This window comes from Trachemys scripta, chromosome 12 (genome assembly GCF_013100865.1).
Source record: "Trachemys scripta elegans isolate TJP31775 chromosome 12, CAS_Tse_1.0, whole genome shotgun sequence".
Taxonomy (NCBI): Eukaryota; Metazoa; Chordata; order Testudines; family Emydidae; genus Trachemys; species Trachemys scripta.
The window spans coordinates 29,357,143-29,374,115 of record NC_048309.1 but is presented as its reverse complement, the minus strand read 5'-3'; the positions used below and the strand labels follow the sequence as shown (position 1 = coordinate 29,374,115).

The 16,973-nt window shown below is 41.1% G+C and overlaps 1 protein-coding gene across 1 annotated transcript in view; it reads right to left on the bottom strand.

Annotated features, from left to right (window-relative positions):
* The window catches only part of TRPC4AP (transient receptor potential cation channel subfamily C member 4 associated protein), a gene marked incomplete in the record, with an annotated part of 81,072 nt that overhangs the window by 18,097 nt on the left and 46,002 nt on the right, over positions 1-16,973 (bottom strand). The window contains 5 exon segments of the mRNA XM_034786632.1: positions 181-264; positions 2,302-2,403; positions 6,416-6,474; positions 6,923-7,054; positions 10,628-10,770. Of these exon segments, the coding sequence (XP_034642523.1) occupies positions 181-264; positions 2,302-2,403; positions 6,416-6,474; positions 6,923-7,054; positions 10,628-10,770 (520 nt within the window).

The following is a 16,973-nucleotide window of genomic DNA, read 5'->3' as shown; positions in this document are numbered from 1 at the left end:
TTATGCCCAAATAAATCTGTTAGTCTTTAAGGTGCCACCAGACTCCTTGTTGTTTTTGTAGAACATTTTAAGTCTTCTCACGATGGATAATAAAATACTTCAGCGGTCATGAACTCTGAAGACTAGCAAGTCTTCCCACCCCACCAAAAAACCACATACATCAATGTAAATGGAACCCACCTGAAAGAGGACTCAGCTGGTTCCTTCTTCATGACCTGTAGTAGCCTGGTTAACAAACCTCTTTTTCCATCGCAGACTAGACTTCTAAAGAATGCAGGGGGAATATTACAAATATGAGTGGAAGAATGGCAAAAGCAGGTCACTACAGAGCATACTTCTGGAGATGAAGCTACATTCTACTCACAAAGCTTAATATGAAGAGTCCAGTATCACACAGCAATGTCATGCATGAGCATTTCACATTGCCCGCAAGAACGGATGACAACGGCTCCCACGTAGCTCTGATGTTGCAGTCTTCAAGAGCTGCAGTGTAACTGGCTTTCAAGGAAGTTTCAAACAAAGCATTTTTGTTGAAACATTACCAAATACAAAAGAAGTGTGAGCACTGTGATCAGGAGCAGCAGCAGGCCTGACAGTTTTGAATGAGAATAGAGGGGGCTGGGTCTCACTACACATTTGTAGAAAGGAGAGTTTGGTTCAGCAAGCACAACAACATTTTTGTATCTGAATTCAGACTGAGGCAGCGGCCTAAATAAGTTGTTAGTCTCCGCAGGAAAAACCCATCAAACTGAAGCACACACACGAACAGCACCTTGACACAACTGGGAGATGTATTTATGCAGGCGGTATATGCAGATATGCTGCCAGAAAAACTGTGTTTATTCAGAAAGGGCGTGGCACCTGAAAACAATAAGGGCAGGAAATGGAATGGTTCTGTTCATGTGCTTAGACCATGAGCCAACCTGCAGGTGTAGGGCAAGATAGTTTAGGGTTTTTCTACTGTTCAAAAAGATAGGCAGCATGACTGCTCCATTGGTCCATGCTGGTCATTGCCAGCTAAGGTCCTGGATGCAGCCTGGAGCCTACAGAACAGAGCTTTTCACAAAGGAGGGCACTGGCTGTGGGATAGCTGGCTCCCCTTACTAGTGCTATAAGAAAATAGGGAAGGTTCCTCTGCAAATTACACAGGATGGAAGAGGTTATCTGTGGCCTCGCCCCTCCTCCTTCTAGCACACGTACAACACAGGGCAGCATTTCCCTCTGAATGGCTGAAGCAGGGCCGGAACAGCAGCAGTGCTCAGGAAGAGAGGATCTGGTCAACACCGGTGGTGGATTCTCACCAACAAGGCAGATAATGAGGAAGTTGGCAACATTTAAGAACTGGGAAACCCATCATGTGCCAGAGATTCCTTTTCAAAGCCAATGGCACCTTTCCACTCACACCAGCTCCCTGGTCTGAAACATTAGCTGTAGGGTTTAGTGACCCAAATATGTTTGTTGGCTTTGTCTTCCGAGCCCTGCAGAGGGAGTGAGCTGGATTCTTTTGTCTAGCACATGAAGAGAACTGTTTACCAAGGGTTTGTCTTCAGAAGTCATATTGATTTAACTAGATCAGTATCGTAGAACACCTTTGTGGGGCCACTCAAATGGGTTTACATATGTTATGTCAATTTAGCTTAATTTGGTTATTAGCCACTTTTAAAATCGAACCCCTTTGGCAGGTACTCATATCTTCTAAATCAGTTTAGTGAAATAATCAGTTTAGTTAAATTGACGTAATGTGTGTGTAGGCCAGGCCTAAATCCCAACTGCAAAATATTACTGGTGGCTATTCATGAGCTAGAAAGATTCCAGCTTGCTTCACAACACCCAGTTTGTGAGTCTGGCAGGTAGAAAAGCACACAACATGGAGATCATGGACACAAACGTCAAACTCCATAATGCCATTGTCACAGCCTCTTTTTAGAGTATAAAGTGCATTTTAAGAGGTCAGCTAGTCATTACTATGAAAATAGGGGTAGCTATTTCTTCCTTTGAAGGATCTGGTTCTCCATCTGGCAATGCAATGGCCTTATACAGCAACACTATTTGATCCTGATGTGGCAATTTCACCTAGCTTCTTTCACATGTGATATATGGAAAATGCAATGCTTTGCATTTCCATCATTTCCTAGTGGTTTTGTTAGTGCAACTTATTGCTGAAGTTAAGGGAACGGGGCTTCATGGAGGATTTCAAACAGAGCAGATAAAATAAAACCTCTAGTGTAAGTACTTACCAAACATTCAGAGTTTAAGAGAGCTTGAAATAGCAGGCTACAAAACCTATAGCTTCCTCCCTACCTGTCTGTGTTGACAACTGCGTCTACTTCAGGGATGTTGGCTTTGAGGGAGATTGCACTCAGTTCATTAAGTTCTTGGCTGTTTAACAGAAGATACTTGTTCCTGAAAAAAAATCATTGAGAAAAAAAAGGAAAAATGAGGCTGAGCACATCCATTTGTTTCCTTAATTCATGATTTATGTAATGTTGCTAGTTATATGTACTGCATCTGCAATGTGCAACTCCAAGCCAAACAAGACAGTGTGGCTAAGTTATTTGTGAAACTGGAAAGATGGGAACAGACATTTATTTATGCAGCCCACTAACAGGCTGTTGCCCTGCCTAAGAGTGCATGATATCACATTGCCAGTCCTCCCGAAATTCAGTCCCTGTCACTAATCATTAAAAAAGCAGTGCCAGGCTTCTTAGACTTGTCTTTTTTATTATACCAGAACCATCCAAAAGCAAATTAGAGAAAATGATACAATACAACAAGGATAGCCTTTCAGCACTGACAAAACAGAGGTATTTCACCTACAATAATTGCTATTTAATCTGTTGGAAGCTAGGACATTAACTTCCAAAAATACAAAATGGCAGCTTAACAGATTTCAGCAAATTCAGATAGCACAGCCTTCCAAGAACCCCTCAAAAAGAGTCTCTATGCTGCCTATCAATAGTTGCCCAATAATATGAAGATTTACTTGTAACAGTAAATTGTATAAGGCACTCAAATTTTCCAGTATTTGGTTCCAATTTACTTGACTATGTTATTATCTTATTCCTGGAAAGTGCCAAAAAACATCTGGAAACAAACTAGAAAACAGGGACGGGTATAGCAATGTAAAGAACTCACACAATAAAATATTTAGCCAAGTAACTACATAAAAGAGAAAGTGTTTTTCCAATGTCATTTGAATAAACCTGAATTGCCTATTCACCATTTTTGAGAGAGCGAAAATCATTTATATACTCTATTCTACAATATTCACTATGAAAGAACGTTTGGGTTTTTTTTTTGATCTAACAGAAATGCATTACAAGAACTATTCTTTCAAATGCAACACACATTTTTTCTGTAAATCATAACTTTAGTCTGGTTTAGTTTCAAGTGGCCAACAATGGTTTATTGATTAATTTTTTAACTACAAACAGCCTCCTGGCCTTCATTATCAGGACTATCTAGCTATTTTCTAGGCCACACCAATTCCAGCCACCAGTCAGTCAAGGTGACTTCCAAGACTACAAAAGGCTTTCCTTTCACTGGCTACAGTAATGATTGAGATCTCTCTAAAAGTATTGTTTAGCATCTGCCAATACCTCTCCCCTACTTTAAGATGCTGGAGCAAGACAAAAATATAAATTGTTCCTCAGATGCCTTATTACTTTTAACACCTTACCCTGCTGATTAGCATCAGCTGGAGTTACCACAGGATATCTCTGTTTCCTTCCAGGTCAATAGGTTTCTGCAACGGAATTCTAACATCTCTCACTATTAAAAAGGGAATTCTCTGAATCCTTAGCCAGTAACTCAGGGGTTTAGCTGAGTTCTCTCTCCCTGTACCAGCTGAGTTCAAGCACTCTTCAGTCTCTTGCTTTCATTGGGTTTTCAGGTAACTCAAGTTTACCAGTCATTTTACATGCCTTAACACAGAGATTTTACTTTACTATTACTTAATTTTAATAATGCATTTTCTCAAGCATTTCTGTTTTAGATTCCATACTTTCCATTCAGTTTCAGTGGATTCCAATTTTCATGATCTAAATATGTTCAACTTTTAGCTGTTTAACTTTATTATTTTTGTTTCAACCACGCTTGAGGTTTTTATAGTGATCGCTTTAATACGGCCAGCATCTGAGGAAACTTACTGTACCATCTGGGCTTGTTGCTGGGCTAATAATGGCTGCAGAGGGAAAGTTTTTGATGGGCTGAGATACAGATCTAGGTCCCAGTTTTCACGGCAGGAGTTCTCTCCGTTTTGGCCTGGCCATAGCAGAACAAGGTAAATGTGACACTTTTATAGAATAAGAATTGGTATAAGAGCATTATTTACTGTCTAGACCAGAAGCTTCTGAGGGTACAAGAGAACAGCATCCGGGTTCCCTCCACCTACCCCAATCTGACATGAGATGTGTGTTCCCTCATTCTGAGCAACATGTGCATGCTCTTAGGACAGTTTTGGTATTTTTTTATCCTTGTAATGTTTCAGGGGAAAAAATGCAAACAAGTCAGAATCCAGTGCTATAGGTGTAATTTAGATTGCTCCTTGAAATAGAAATTACCTGCACTGTCTGTGTCTAGAAGTGAACACTTTACTTATCGTTGTCAGAAAGCACTTTTGCATTAGTTCTTATTAGAGCTCTACACCAGACAGCACTTCCTTCCCCAGTCCCTGTTTTCAGGAGATTATGAAGCAGCCCACAGAAAATTACAGATTGACATTTTTCATGCAGTGGGATGTTTGTTGAAAAGGTATGTAATCAGAATGTAATTAGCGAATTATCGGATAGAGGCAAGTGTGACAGAACACTTCTTAAATTAAGTTAGTTTTCTCCACGTAGGTGTAGTTTGGCCTTTCCTGTACATTCTAATAATCTATATTTGTTGGGTTTGGTAATTTCATGTAGCTATGCAGTGTGTCCCATAATTACGTGGGTTGGAGCCCTTAAGCATCCAATCTAAAAATCTTATGCATTTTATAAAGCGCAGCTAAAATTTACATAGCAAATGACATTTGATGGGCCTGACACAATCCAGAGAAAATATCCTACTTAGCCAGTGAGATAGGATGGTTACATTAATACCTCATGGCTGGAACTGAAGTGCTGGCATCAAAGATAATGCCTACAGTTAGATACAAATGAATGTCACAACACCAAAAGTGAAAAGATGTACCATGAGGAAAAGTGATCTGGCCCTATCAAACAAGAATACAAAAAAAATATATCTTCAAAGAATGGTATGCCTGGATTCTGCACATTATAACCCAGAGCAAAATACACACTAGCAAAATGTGTGCAGTTTCCTCAAGCTGTACCACTAAGAAATATTCGCATCATCCTATAGCTCTCGCAAAAAGCAAAGCCAAGAAATGTATCTGTTCACAGGTGAGTTACCACCTTACGTTTCTATTAGGACTGTGCGTGGAAAGGCTTTAATAGTCCTAAATTCATACATTTCAAGGCCAAAGGGACCATTATGATAATCTAGTCTAGTCTGACCTTCTTCATAAGAGAGACTACACAATCTCACCCAGTGAATTTCTGCATTGAGCCCACAACTCCTGGTTACGCTATAGCAGATCTTTTAGCATAAACCTACACTACAATTAATAACCCGCAGCTGGCCCGTGCCCGCTGACTTGGGTTCATGGGCTGGTTTAATTGCAGTGTAGATGTTCAGGCTCTGGCTGCTGCCTGGGCTACAGTACCCTTTGAGGGGGAGGGTCCCAGAGCTCAGGCTCCAACCCGAGCCTGAATGTCCATACAGCAATTAAATAGCCACTTAGCCCAAGGCCCGCGAGCCTGAGTCAGCTGGCACGGGCCAACTGCGTGTGTCTAACTGCAGTGCAGACATACTCTTAGAAAGACGCCCAATTTTTGACATCCAATCAGCAAATACTAGAATATTGAGACCACCTTCCTACCTTTTGGAAGGAAAAACTGCATACACAGTACCTGAGCTAGTGTTTACCAGATGGCACATAATGAATAGTTTTATCAATTTAAGCTACTGGAAGAAATTTAGGATGATTAAATACAATTCCCCAAGCTGAGTTTTATCAGGACTAAACTGTCACTTGTGAAGAGTTCCATGGGATCCTTAATGATCACAAGTTGCCTAGACCTTGACGTTGCTATTTAAAAAGATCTGCAGCAAAACCCCTGTGCTACACTACTGCACTGGCTCAGTACTCACTCTGAGGGAGGAGAGCCACCTACTGACTCATGAAACCTACTTTCACACTGTTTCTCATTTACCAAAAAAGTCTTTATATCAGTAGTGGGACATTTAAATACAATAGGTCAGGGCAAGGCATCTAAATACATTTGAGGGTGCTCAATAATTTAGTTAAAAGGGAACAGGAGATGCCACTGAATACAATTTACTGTAAGCTTATTTTTTCCATACTTACTCATGATGATCACTAAAACTTTGAAGAAGCCTCAAAAACTGTATCTTTAAAGTAATGTCCTACAAAAAAACAGAAGAGTGAAAAAACCCTTTAAAATATGTATTGTACATATTACAGCATCATCACTAATGATAAGCACAGAAAAAATAGGTATCTCAGACCAGGCTGGAGTTGGAAATCTTTCAAGACTGAAAAAGTATTTACAACATCCTGAGTGTGACCAGCAATTGGAATAAGGAAGGAACAAACTTCATCATGAGTTTCCCAAAACAGAAGAGAATGGAAAGGGTGATGGGATGTGTGCAATTTAACAAAGCTAAGTTTATTTAAAATAAATAAATAAATAAATACTAAGTTTACCTCCAAGTTTCCAGGTATAAATCAATGCTTCGTTTCTGGTATCAAGGCTCTCAAATCAATGGACTACAGCAACTCCAAGGGAAAAAAAAATTTACTACAACTGTAGCATCTAAATTACCATGCAAAATGTGAAATTAGGGTACTCACTGGACTACAGTCACAATTTTGGTTATGCCCATGCAGAACAAGGGCTGATGCTGAATGTTTCCTCCAGATCAGTTTGTCAAACAGGTTATTAAGGCCAGGAATCAATTTGAATTCTGCTATCATTTTGTGAACCTGGAAAAGAAAAATTTTAAACTTGTCTGGTTGTTTCTGGTGCCTTCATAAAGGGGCAGTTTAGAACACAGATGGGCATAGCTACATCAACTCGTGTTAGAGACACAAATGCTTTACTGAACAATGTGGGTTTTACTCCACACACAAGAAGTGGTGAATCCCAAGGGGAAGACTTCAGTCTCCTCCAAGAATTAAATTGTCCGCTTCCACTGAACAGAAACATTTGATCCAGTTTCTTTGGAGACAGCCTAAACTGATGCTTGAATTTATGGAGGTTCCTCTGATGAAGAATGAGCTAGGGGAAACAGTGTACTCTGGAAGAGGAAATTTAGCACACTGAAGGTAAAGGGACACCCAACTATATATCTATTCTAAAGTTCTTCCTGCAACACTTTAGTGCCAGTTCCCTAGTGTCTTTTCTGCTGATCCTAGGTCAGGCCACTGATTCTAGGGTGGCTCTTTGCAGGCAGGAATGGAAAACGCCACAGGCACTATTTTCAAGTGTCCTAGCGTGTGATACTAGGTGCTGTGGAGAATGTTGTCCTGCAGCACTAGCAGGGAACTGACCTGCGATGCACAAGCAGCACATGCTTTAGTCAGCAAACCGGTATGTTTTTCCTGATGCTTTCCACACTCCACCCCCCTTTTTAAAAAAGAAAAGAAAAAGAAAATGCAGATCATCATCTCTCAAGCACGCCTCTATGCCTGCCAAGGCCCAGATGTGGGACACCATGTGACAAACCCAGAATGAGGGAGTCAGTCAGTCATGCAGGAAACTTATGCTGTGGGATTTCTTCCTTCTGAGTAAAGGACTTCAATTAACACCTCAGATTCAGGATTCTCCATTTTTGATGTAAGTGATTTGGGTGGGGGGGGGGGAGGGGGAGGGAAAGAAGGCCAAGTGTATGTGTGGAATGTCGGGAGCTTTGGGACTAAAATGAGCAATGCCCCTGGAGATGAGGTGCAAGTCAGAGTTCTACTCACAAGCCTGACTAGGACAGTGTGCCCTCCCCTACCAATGCCAGGCTCCCTCTGGACTCCCATCACCAACTCTAGTAGACTGTTCAGTATTTTAATTACCAGTTTCATTAAAGATTGTGGATGATGCAAATTATAACCTCACAAAAGTATTAAAAGAGGTTAACAGGTATACAGGGCAAGGGCAGTATTATAAATACAGCAGAGTTGAGACAGCACAGGTTATGAGTTACAGGAAGTAAAAATATTTTAATTTTTGTTTTTTAAAATCAGGCCACCGCATTTGGCCCATCTTTCCTCAAATAGTTACGGTGTTTAGATTAACCCAAGCAGCAGGTCATTCCATGTTTCTTAATTTTATTTGGATCAATCATTTTCATAGCTGCCATTCTGTTTAGCAGTCATAGTACTGAAATCCACGGACTGCCTGCGGTCACATTTTGACATGATTTCAGCAAATCAGGACATTTCCCTAACAGGGAATGAGGGATCCTGTTTTTGCATCAGTTTTCTAGCACCACACATGAAGTCTATCTCAGCAGTCCCAGAAAGTGGAATCCTCCCAACATTATATTTGCACTCTGTCCAACATTTCACTCAGCCTTTTACCTACCCCCACCTCTGCCTTCACATGCTCCCACACACCAAGAGTCTCCTGCACAGAGCAAGGGACTCTCCCAATCATTTCCGGAGACACTTATGTAAGTTGCCAATACCGGTCAGCAGAAAGTACTTTGGATGCACTAGCCCCTCACAGTGGCCAGTATGGCATAACCACAGCAGGGTGAACTATAAAATGCAAAAGCTGCATGTGAAAATGCAGACCACGCATGTGAAAGGAGCAGCTCCCTTTTGTCTCCACCAGTGTTCATTGTTTAAACAGGAATCAGATCCTGTCATACCCAGTGCCTTTGTGTCCTGTGCCAACCAACACACCCCTAGACACTTTCCTGCCTTCTTAATGTTAGCCTGCTGAACTGTAAGACCTAGCGGAGCTAACCTTTGCATGCTAGAACACCCATAAACCAGAAGGGTTGACTTCTAATTTCACTCTCCCTCCTAGAGGCCCCATTTGAACTATAGCTATATAGTTCAGTTTAATGCCAGAACAAATCCTATTTTACACTACATACTTCAAATCCTCTTTGGCATCTTCCCACTGCTGCTCAAAATTGTGAAGACGGTTTAATGCCCATTTCCAGTTCTCTAGTTCATTATGCTAAACCCCATCACACTTCCTCTTAACGTGTACAGCTTGGCTCCCCAAGAAAGGAGCAGGTAGAACAGCAGCGTATCTTTCACCACTTAAGTAGAACCATGTAAAACAACCTAAAGAAATATGTGAAGTGACTACATGAGGGTGTGGTTATAATTACAGGGCAATAAAAGCCAAGAAATGAAGTAAAGCACCACTTCTCTACTAGGGTGTGATCATCCCAAGGCAGCAGTGAAGTGTGGTAACTGAGTCACTGCTAGCACTACAGAGAAGAATTGAACAGTGTACAACATAACCAGGAAGAGAATTTAGAGAGAAGCTTCAGTATCAGGGAATTTAGTTTATTAGAATGTTCCCTTACTGAAAAATTAAATGCCTGTTCACATTTTTTCTCATAAATCAGTGATCCAAAAAGAGTTTTGTAACCTCCTGACACAACAGCGTAATTCTGCATGGAATTTCTGAAGCAAGATCTTTGGTTGCTCAAATTGGAAGACTGAGGTCACAAACCTATGACCTTTAATCCCCTCAGCCTGGCAACTGCTGATTTATATGGTGGTTACCATGGCAGAAACAGCAGAGGGAGAACACACTGTTATCTTGCTGGTATTTCTCATCATAGCGGAATTATAAAGAAGTATTTTCTTACTATGTGCCTTGATTTCAGGGGAACACTTGCTTCTCAGACAGCCATGCTCAACAAAAATAGTATTCAAATGGACACCTGTATGCAGCAAAGTTTGCACCTTATGATAGCGAAAGGGGTTGGTGTGGGATAGAAATCAGAGGCAGCTTTTTACAGCACATTCATGTATATTATGAAAGCTGCATCCTTGCAATGAAGAAAGTCTTTGAATTACACAATACCCCCCAAAAATTCAAAGAGCCTTTCACAGAGTCCATGATTTTCTTGATGCCATAGACCCAGCCTATATATTATTAGTTTCACCCTCTCTGTATATCCTTGAACTGTGAACTCCATGCAATAGGGACTGTGCTTTGCCCAGAAAGCAGCTAAGCGCACACTGAGTACTACCATGAACAATTCTTCTGTTCATTTTCATATTCTTTTGTATCTGTAGGTAGGTTTATAAAGTACCGGTTATTTATGCTTATAGGATTGTGCTTAGAATGTATATTTTTTTGTAGAACTTTCTCTAAATAAAGAAGTGTTTACAATCCTCACCATGAGGACCAGAAGTAAAGGAACTCTATATGGGAAAGTACTGAGTACTTTCTAACCACTGACTCCAATAGAGCTTCACTAAACAAAAACTTGGAGCGCATGGTGGTAGATTCAAGTAGGCTAAACTGAATGCTTGGATTTAAAGAGACAATGACTATTCTATGCACACATGAACATTTAGGTAGACACTCACCTGATTCCTCTGTCTCCCCATCAGCAATACACAGAGAACATACAACACCTCCAGCTTGTACATGATCTCATGCATGATCTTCATGGACTGCGGAAGCTGAGTTCTTGTTGAGGTATTGGCTAATCCACTTTCATCTGAAGATTCTAAATGAGAGATCAGAGACATGAGCCTGAGGTATTCCCCACAGGAAAGGATTGGTTACTGCTTTATGTAATAGCAAATACTGAAGTACTGCAAATGTATGACCAGCACATTTAATTGAAGATCTTCCTAGCAAAAATGAAGGTGTGTCATGAGACTGAAATAAGCAATTGCAAGTTATCTGCGAGACGTTTTTGTCACTATGGGAGATGCACCACTGAGGTTTAGATTAGGACGGTGTTAGGATCCTTACCTCAAAGTATTTTTTTTTTTTTTTTTTTAATAGCTCACCTTCCGGTAACAAGCCAAACAGCATTTCATACACGAAATTAATGGATTACAAATGTGAAATTCCTAATGACATCATGTCACTTCTTTTACCCTTGCTCTCTTCTTTGTACACAGGAAATCATGAATTAGGGGTGTGATTTTCAAAAATGCTCAGCTTTGGCCTAACTCTCCTCTATCTATCTCCAGTGGGGGTTACAATTAGGCCAGTGCTGAATGCTTCTGAAAATCCATTCTGTAAGTATAATGTTGAAAGACAGAGCTAAGAATGTAACGTTTGGGATAAAATGGAAGCCACGATTTGGAATTATTTAGATCACAAAATTGACACACTTTAAATAAAAAAGGCTAGGATTTAAAGTTAGACCCATCATGGTGGCTTAACTTAAGGAGGTGCAAGTCATGCTGTCCCCATACTTCATTTTTGTGAACTGGTTAAACATGCATGAGTTCTGGGAGGCACGCAGCCAGAGTCAGAGAGATGCTCACATTGCCCAGAAGAGGAAGTTGCAGCCCTTATTCTGACGATCACAGAGATTATCCAAGATCGAGAGATCTGCGAAATGTGTGCACTCCTTTTCTGAAAGAGCTCTCTTTTATAGTAGCAAGCTTTCTCCACTTTACACTAAACCAAAATTGTGCACACATACAGAGATAACACACTGCTCAGAGACAGCTCTGTGTGCAAGACCTACACTTAATTTTGTTTTAGTATATTTGCAGGATTTTTAATAAGAGTTTTTGCCACAATTCTGATCAAGTAGGATCAAGAGGACAGTTGCTTCTATGTATCTTCAGAAGCTATGTAAAATTTGGGGATCTAGAAAACAACCTTATAAAGATCTACTCCACTAAGGAGAGTAGTCCACCTGCTGTGTTACACTGGTCCACAATTTTTGAGAAGTCGTCTGCTTCAGAGATAAAATGTGCTATTTATTATGTATTTTGATGTGCTGAATTCAAATATGACAATTAAAACAACTGATTGGCTACTGTTTCTAAGATATTTAAGTTTTTATATTTTATGTCTATGTATATTGTGTAGATAGTAGAGTTTTAATCATAAATTGTAAACCTAGGTCTTTTCATGTGTTTATGGTTGCTTTACATGATAATATTTCACCTGTCCTGTTTATGTAACACTTTAAAAATCAGCAAAAGGGTTATATAAATAAAATTTATTATGAAACAAAAAGGCAAAAAACTATTATCTACATAGTTTAGTCCTATTCAGTGTCTACTTGGCGCTTCTTGGCTTGTCTCTTGTATTCATTAAATGGAGCATCTCTTGTCACTGTCCAGCAATAGTCTGCAAGCATTGATGGGCTCCATTTGCCCTGATAGCGTTTCTCCATTGTTGCAATGTCCTGGTGAAATCGCTCGCCGCTCACTGCTCCGCAATTCGGTGGAAAAAAATCTAGATGAGAGTGCAAAAAATGTATCTTTAGTGATATGTTGCAACCAAGGTTTTTGTATGCCTTGAGGAGGTTTTCCACCAACAACCTGTAGTTGTCTGCCTTGTTGTTTCCGAGAAAATTTATTGCCACTAACTGGAAGGCTTTCCATGCTGTCTTTTCCTTGCCATGCAGTGCATGGTCAAATGCATCACCTCGAAGAAGTTCACAAATCTGAGGACCAACAAAGACACCTTCCTTTATCTTAGCTTCACTTAACCTTGGAAATTTTCCACGGAGGTACTTGAAAGCTGCTTGTGTTTTGTCAATGGCCTTGACAAAAGTTCTTCATCAGACCTAGCTTGATGTGTAAGGGTGGTAACAAAATCTTCCTTGATTCAACAAGTGGTGGATGCTGAACACTTTTCCTCCCAGGCTCCAATGACTGTCAGAGTGGTCAATCTTTCTTGATGTAGTGGGAATCTCTTGCACGACTATCCCATTCGCAGAGAAAACAGCAGTACTTTGTGTATCCAGTCTGCAGACCAAGCAAGAGAGTAACAACCTTCAAATCGCCACAAAGCTGCCACTGATGTTGGTCATAGTTTATGCACCTCAAAAGTTGTTTCATGTTGTCATAGGTTTCCTTCATATGGACTGCATGACCAACTGGAATTGATGGCAAAACATTGCCATTATGCAGTAAAACAGCTTTAAGACTCATCTTCGATGAATCAGTGAACAGTCTCCACTCATCTAGATTGTGAACGATGTTGAGGGCTGCCATCACACCATCGATGTTGTTGCAGGCTACAAGATCACCTTCCATGAAGAAGAATGGGACAAGATCCTTTTGACGGTCACGGAACATGGAAACCCTAACATCACCTGCCAGGAGATTCCACTGCTGTAGTCTGGAGAACAACAGCGCTGCCTTACTCTTGGGTAGTTCCAAATCCCTGACAAGGTCATTCAGTTCACCTTGTGTTATGAGGTGTGGTTCAGAGGAGGAGGATGGGAGAAAATGTGGGTCCTGTGACATTGATGGTTCAGGACCAGAAGTTTTATCCTCTTCCTCGTCTGACTCAAATGAGAATGATTCTGGTGCATCAGGAACCGGCAGTCCATCTCCGTGGGGTACTGGGCATATAGCTGATGGAATGTTTGGATAATGCACAGTCCACTTTTTCTTCTTTGACACACCTTTCCCAACTGGAGGTACCATGCAGAAGTAACAATGGCTGGTATGATCTGTTGGCTCTCTCCAAATCATTGGCACTGCAAAAGGCATAGATTTCCTTTTCCTGTTCAACCACTGGCAAAGATTTGTTGCACAAGTGTTGCAGCATATGTGTGGGGCCCACCTCTTGTCCTGATCTCCAATTTTGCAGCCAAAATAAAGGTGATAGGCTCTCCTAACCATAGTGGTTATACTGCGCTTTTGTGATGCAAAAGTCACTTCACCACAAACATAGAAGAAGTTATCTGCACTGTTCACACAAGTACGAGGCATCTCTGCTCACTTTGCCTAATCAGAAATGTGTCCCTTTGCAAAATCAAACACTGACAAATAAGAGAGCACGACACTGTATGATTTCTAGAGCTGATATAGGGCAATTTGTTCAGCAGAGTGATGTAAGCTTCGTTATGATTGCATCATCCATGACTTCTATGAATAACATGATGCAATTCATATCATGTATGACACAATACCAGCTTCAGATTGCATCATTCATTGTTTTGCCTAAAGAGCAAGTACTGTCCAAACCCAGTCATAGATTTATTCATAGATCCAGTCAAAGATGTATTTTAGACATTTCTGGTTTAAATTGAGATCCCTTCCCTTTATAACTCACTTATCCTCCGCCATTCCCAAGTCAAGGGTCGTATATACTGACCCAATAGCATATCTTGAAAACTAGAGCCAATCAACAATTTTAAGCATCATTTTCGTTGTCAATGACCCAGAATTAGTAAAGTTTGACTACATTTATTTCAGAAGCATTTTGGCTGTAGAGCAGTGTTATACAAGTGGTCAAACTAAGAAGATCAGAATGGTTTCTTCTGACTTTATAATCTATGTATTCCCATAGTGAAGGGAGTGTATATGCCATTTTCATAATACTTCAGGGCTTACATAACACCTTTAAACAAACATAAAAAGGGGGGGAAGGAATGCAAGCAAAAATAGAGAAAGAATGGGTTAAAGAATATTTCAATAAAGTAGATATATTCAAGACAGCAGGGCCTGATGAAACTCATCCTAGAATACTTAAGGAACTGGCTGAAGCAATCATGGAACCATTAGCCATTATCTTTGAGAGAACACATGGAGGATGGGTGAGGTTTCAGAGGACTGCAGAAGAATAAACATAGTACCTATCTTTAAAAGGGGGGAAAATAGAGGGCCTAGGGAACTACAGACCAGTCAGCCTAAGTTTGATACCTGGAAAGACAATGGAACAGCTTATTGAACAATCAACTTAACTGTATTATCCTATGCTTACAAGGAAAAGCCACCATGGATTTGTCAAAAACAAACCATACCGGACCACTCTAATTTCCTCTTTGACAGAGTTATTGGCCTAATGGATGATGGGAAGCAGGAGACATGATATATCTTGAGTTTAGAAAGGCTTTTGATACAATACCCCATGACACTCATAAGCAAACTAGTGAAACGTTGGTCTAGATGAAATTACTGTAAATTGGGTGCACAAATGGTTGAAAGACTGTACTCAGTAATTATAAATGGTTTGCTGTGAAACTGGGATGGTGTATCTAGTGGAGTTCCATGGGGGTCAGTCCTTGGTCTGGTACAGTCAGTATTTTCACTAATGACTTTGATAATGGAGTAGAGAGTATGCTTATAAAATTTTCAGATTACACTAAACTGGGAGAGGTTGCAAGCACTTTGGAGCACAGGATTACAATTCAAAACGACCTTGATAAATTGGAGGATTAGTCTGAAATCAACAAGATGAAATTCTATAGCAAGTGCAAAGTACTACATTTAGGAAGGGGGGGGGGAAATCAAATGCACATCTACAGAATAGGGAGTAACTGGCTTGGTGGTAGCACTGCTGGATCACAAATTGAATGAGAGTCAACAACGTGATGCAATTGCAAATTGAGACAATATCATACTGGCAGGGCCGGCTCTAGGATTTTTGCCGCCCCAAGCAAAAACAATTCTGGCCATCCCCCCGCCCCGTTTTTTTCTTACCCCATCCCCGGCCCCGCCTCAACTCCGCCCTTTCCCCAAATCCCCAGCCCTGCCTCCTCCCCCCAGGCTCTCGAGCCTAGGAGGGAGGGAGAGGGAGAAGCAGCGTGTGCGCCGCGGCTACTCGGGGTCTCCCCCTCCCTCCAGGCTCTCAAACCTGGGAGGGAGGGCGAGCAGCAGCACGCGAATCAGCTGTTTGGCGCGCGAGCAGCAGCAGCGGAGGTGAGTTAGGGTGGCCGGGTCACATTTTCAGGGGCGGCATGGCTGGCGCCAGAATGCCGCCCCTAAAAATGTGCCGCCCCAAGCACCAGCTTGTTTTGCTGGTGCCTAGAGCCGGCCCTGCATACTGGGGTGTATTAACAGGAGCGTTGTATTTAAGACATGGGAGGTAATTGTCCTGTCTACATGGCACTGGTGAGGCCTCAGCTGGAGTACTGTGCCCAATTCCGGGTGCCACACTGTAGGAAAGATGCGGACAAATTGGAGAGCAAGTCCAGAAGAAAGCAACAAAAGTGATAAAAGGTCTAGAAAACCTGACCTGTGAAGAAATGTTACAAAAACTGTGCATGTTTAGTCCTCAGAAAAGACTACTGATGACGACAGTCTTCAAATATGTTAAGGGCTGTTATAAAGAGAATGGGGACCAATTATTCTGTGTCCACTGAATGTAGGCCAAGTAGTAATGGGCTTAATCTGCAGCAAGGGTGACTGAGGTGAGATATTAGGAAAAGCTTTCTAACTACAAGGGTAGTTAAGCTCTGGAACAGGCTTCGAAGGAAAGAATGACGGAATCCCCATCATTGACTATTTGGTTGGACAAACTTGTCAAGGACAGTTGAGGTTTATGTGGCCCTGTCTCAGCACAGGGGGCTGAACTTGACCTCTCCAGGTCCCTTCCAGCCCTACATTTGTATGGTTCTAAGTCCTCTTAATTCAGACGGAGATTGCAGCTAAGTAATTTGTTGGAACAATTAACAGTTTATCCAAATTACTTACCATTGTGTGAAGAGGAATCACTGAGTTGCCTGAGCATGGAGAAGGATGCAAGAATGCTTGGATTCTAATCCCAATGCTACAGCCAATTTGCTGTAGATTTTGAGCAAACGGCTTAACTTGTGCCTCAGGTCCCTCTTCTCCCCCATCTATAAAATGGAAATAAAACTCTCCTACCTCTTGTGAGAGGGATTTTGAGGGTTGTAAGCATAACACTATATAAGGAGCTCTTCGGACAACTGAGATGTAAACTTTGCAACAGGATATATTGATTAGTACAAAAATCCACTCACCACTTTGCAGTAAA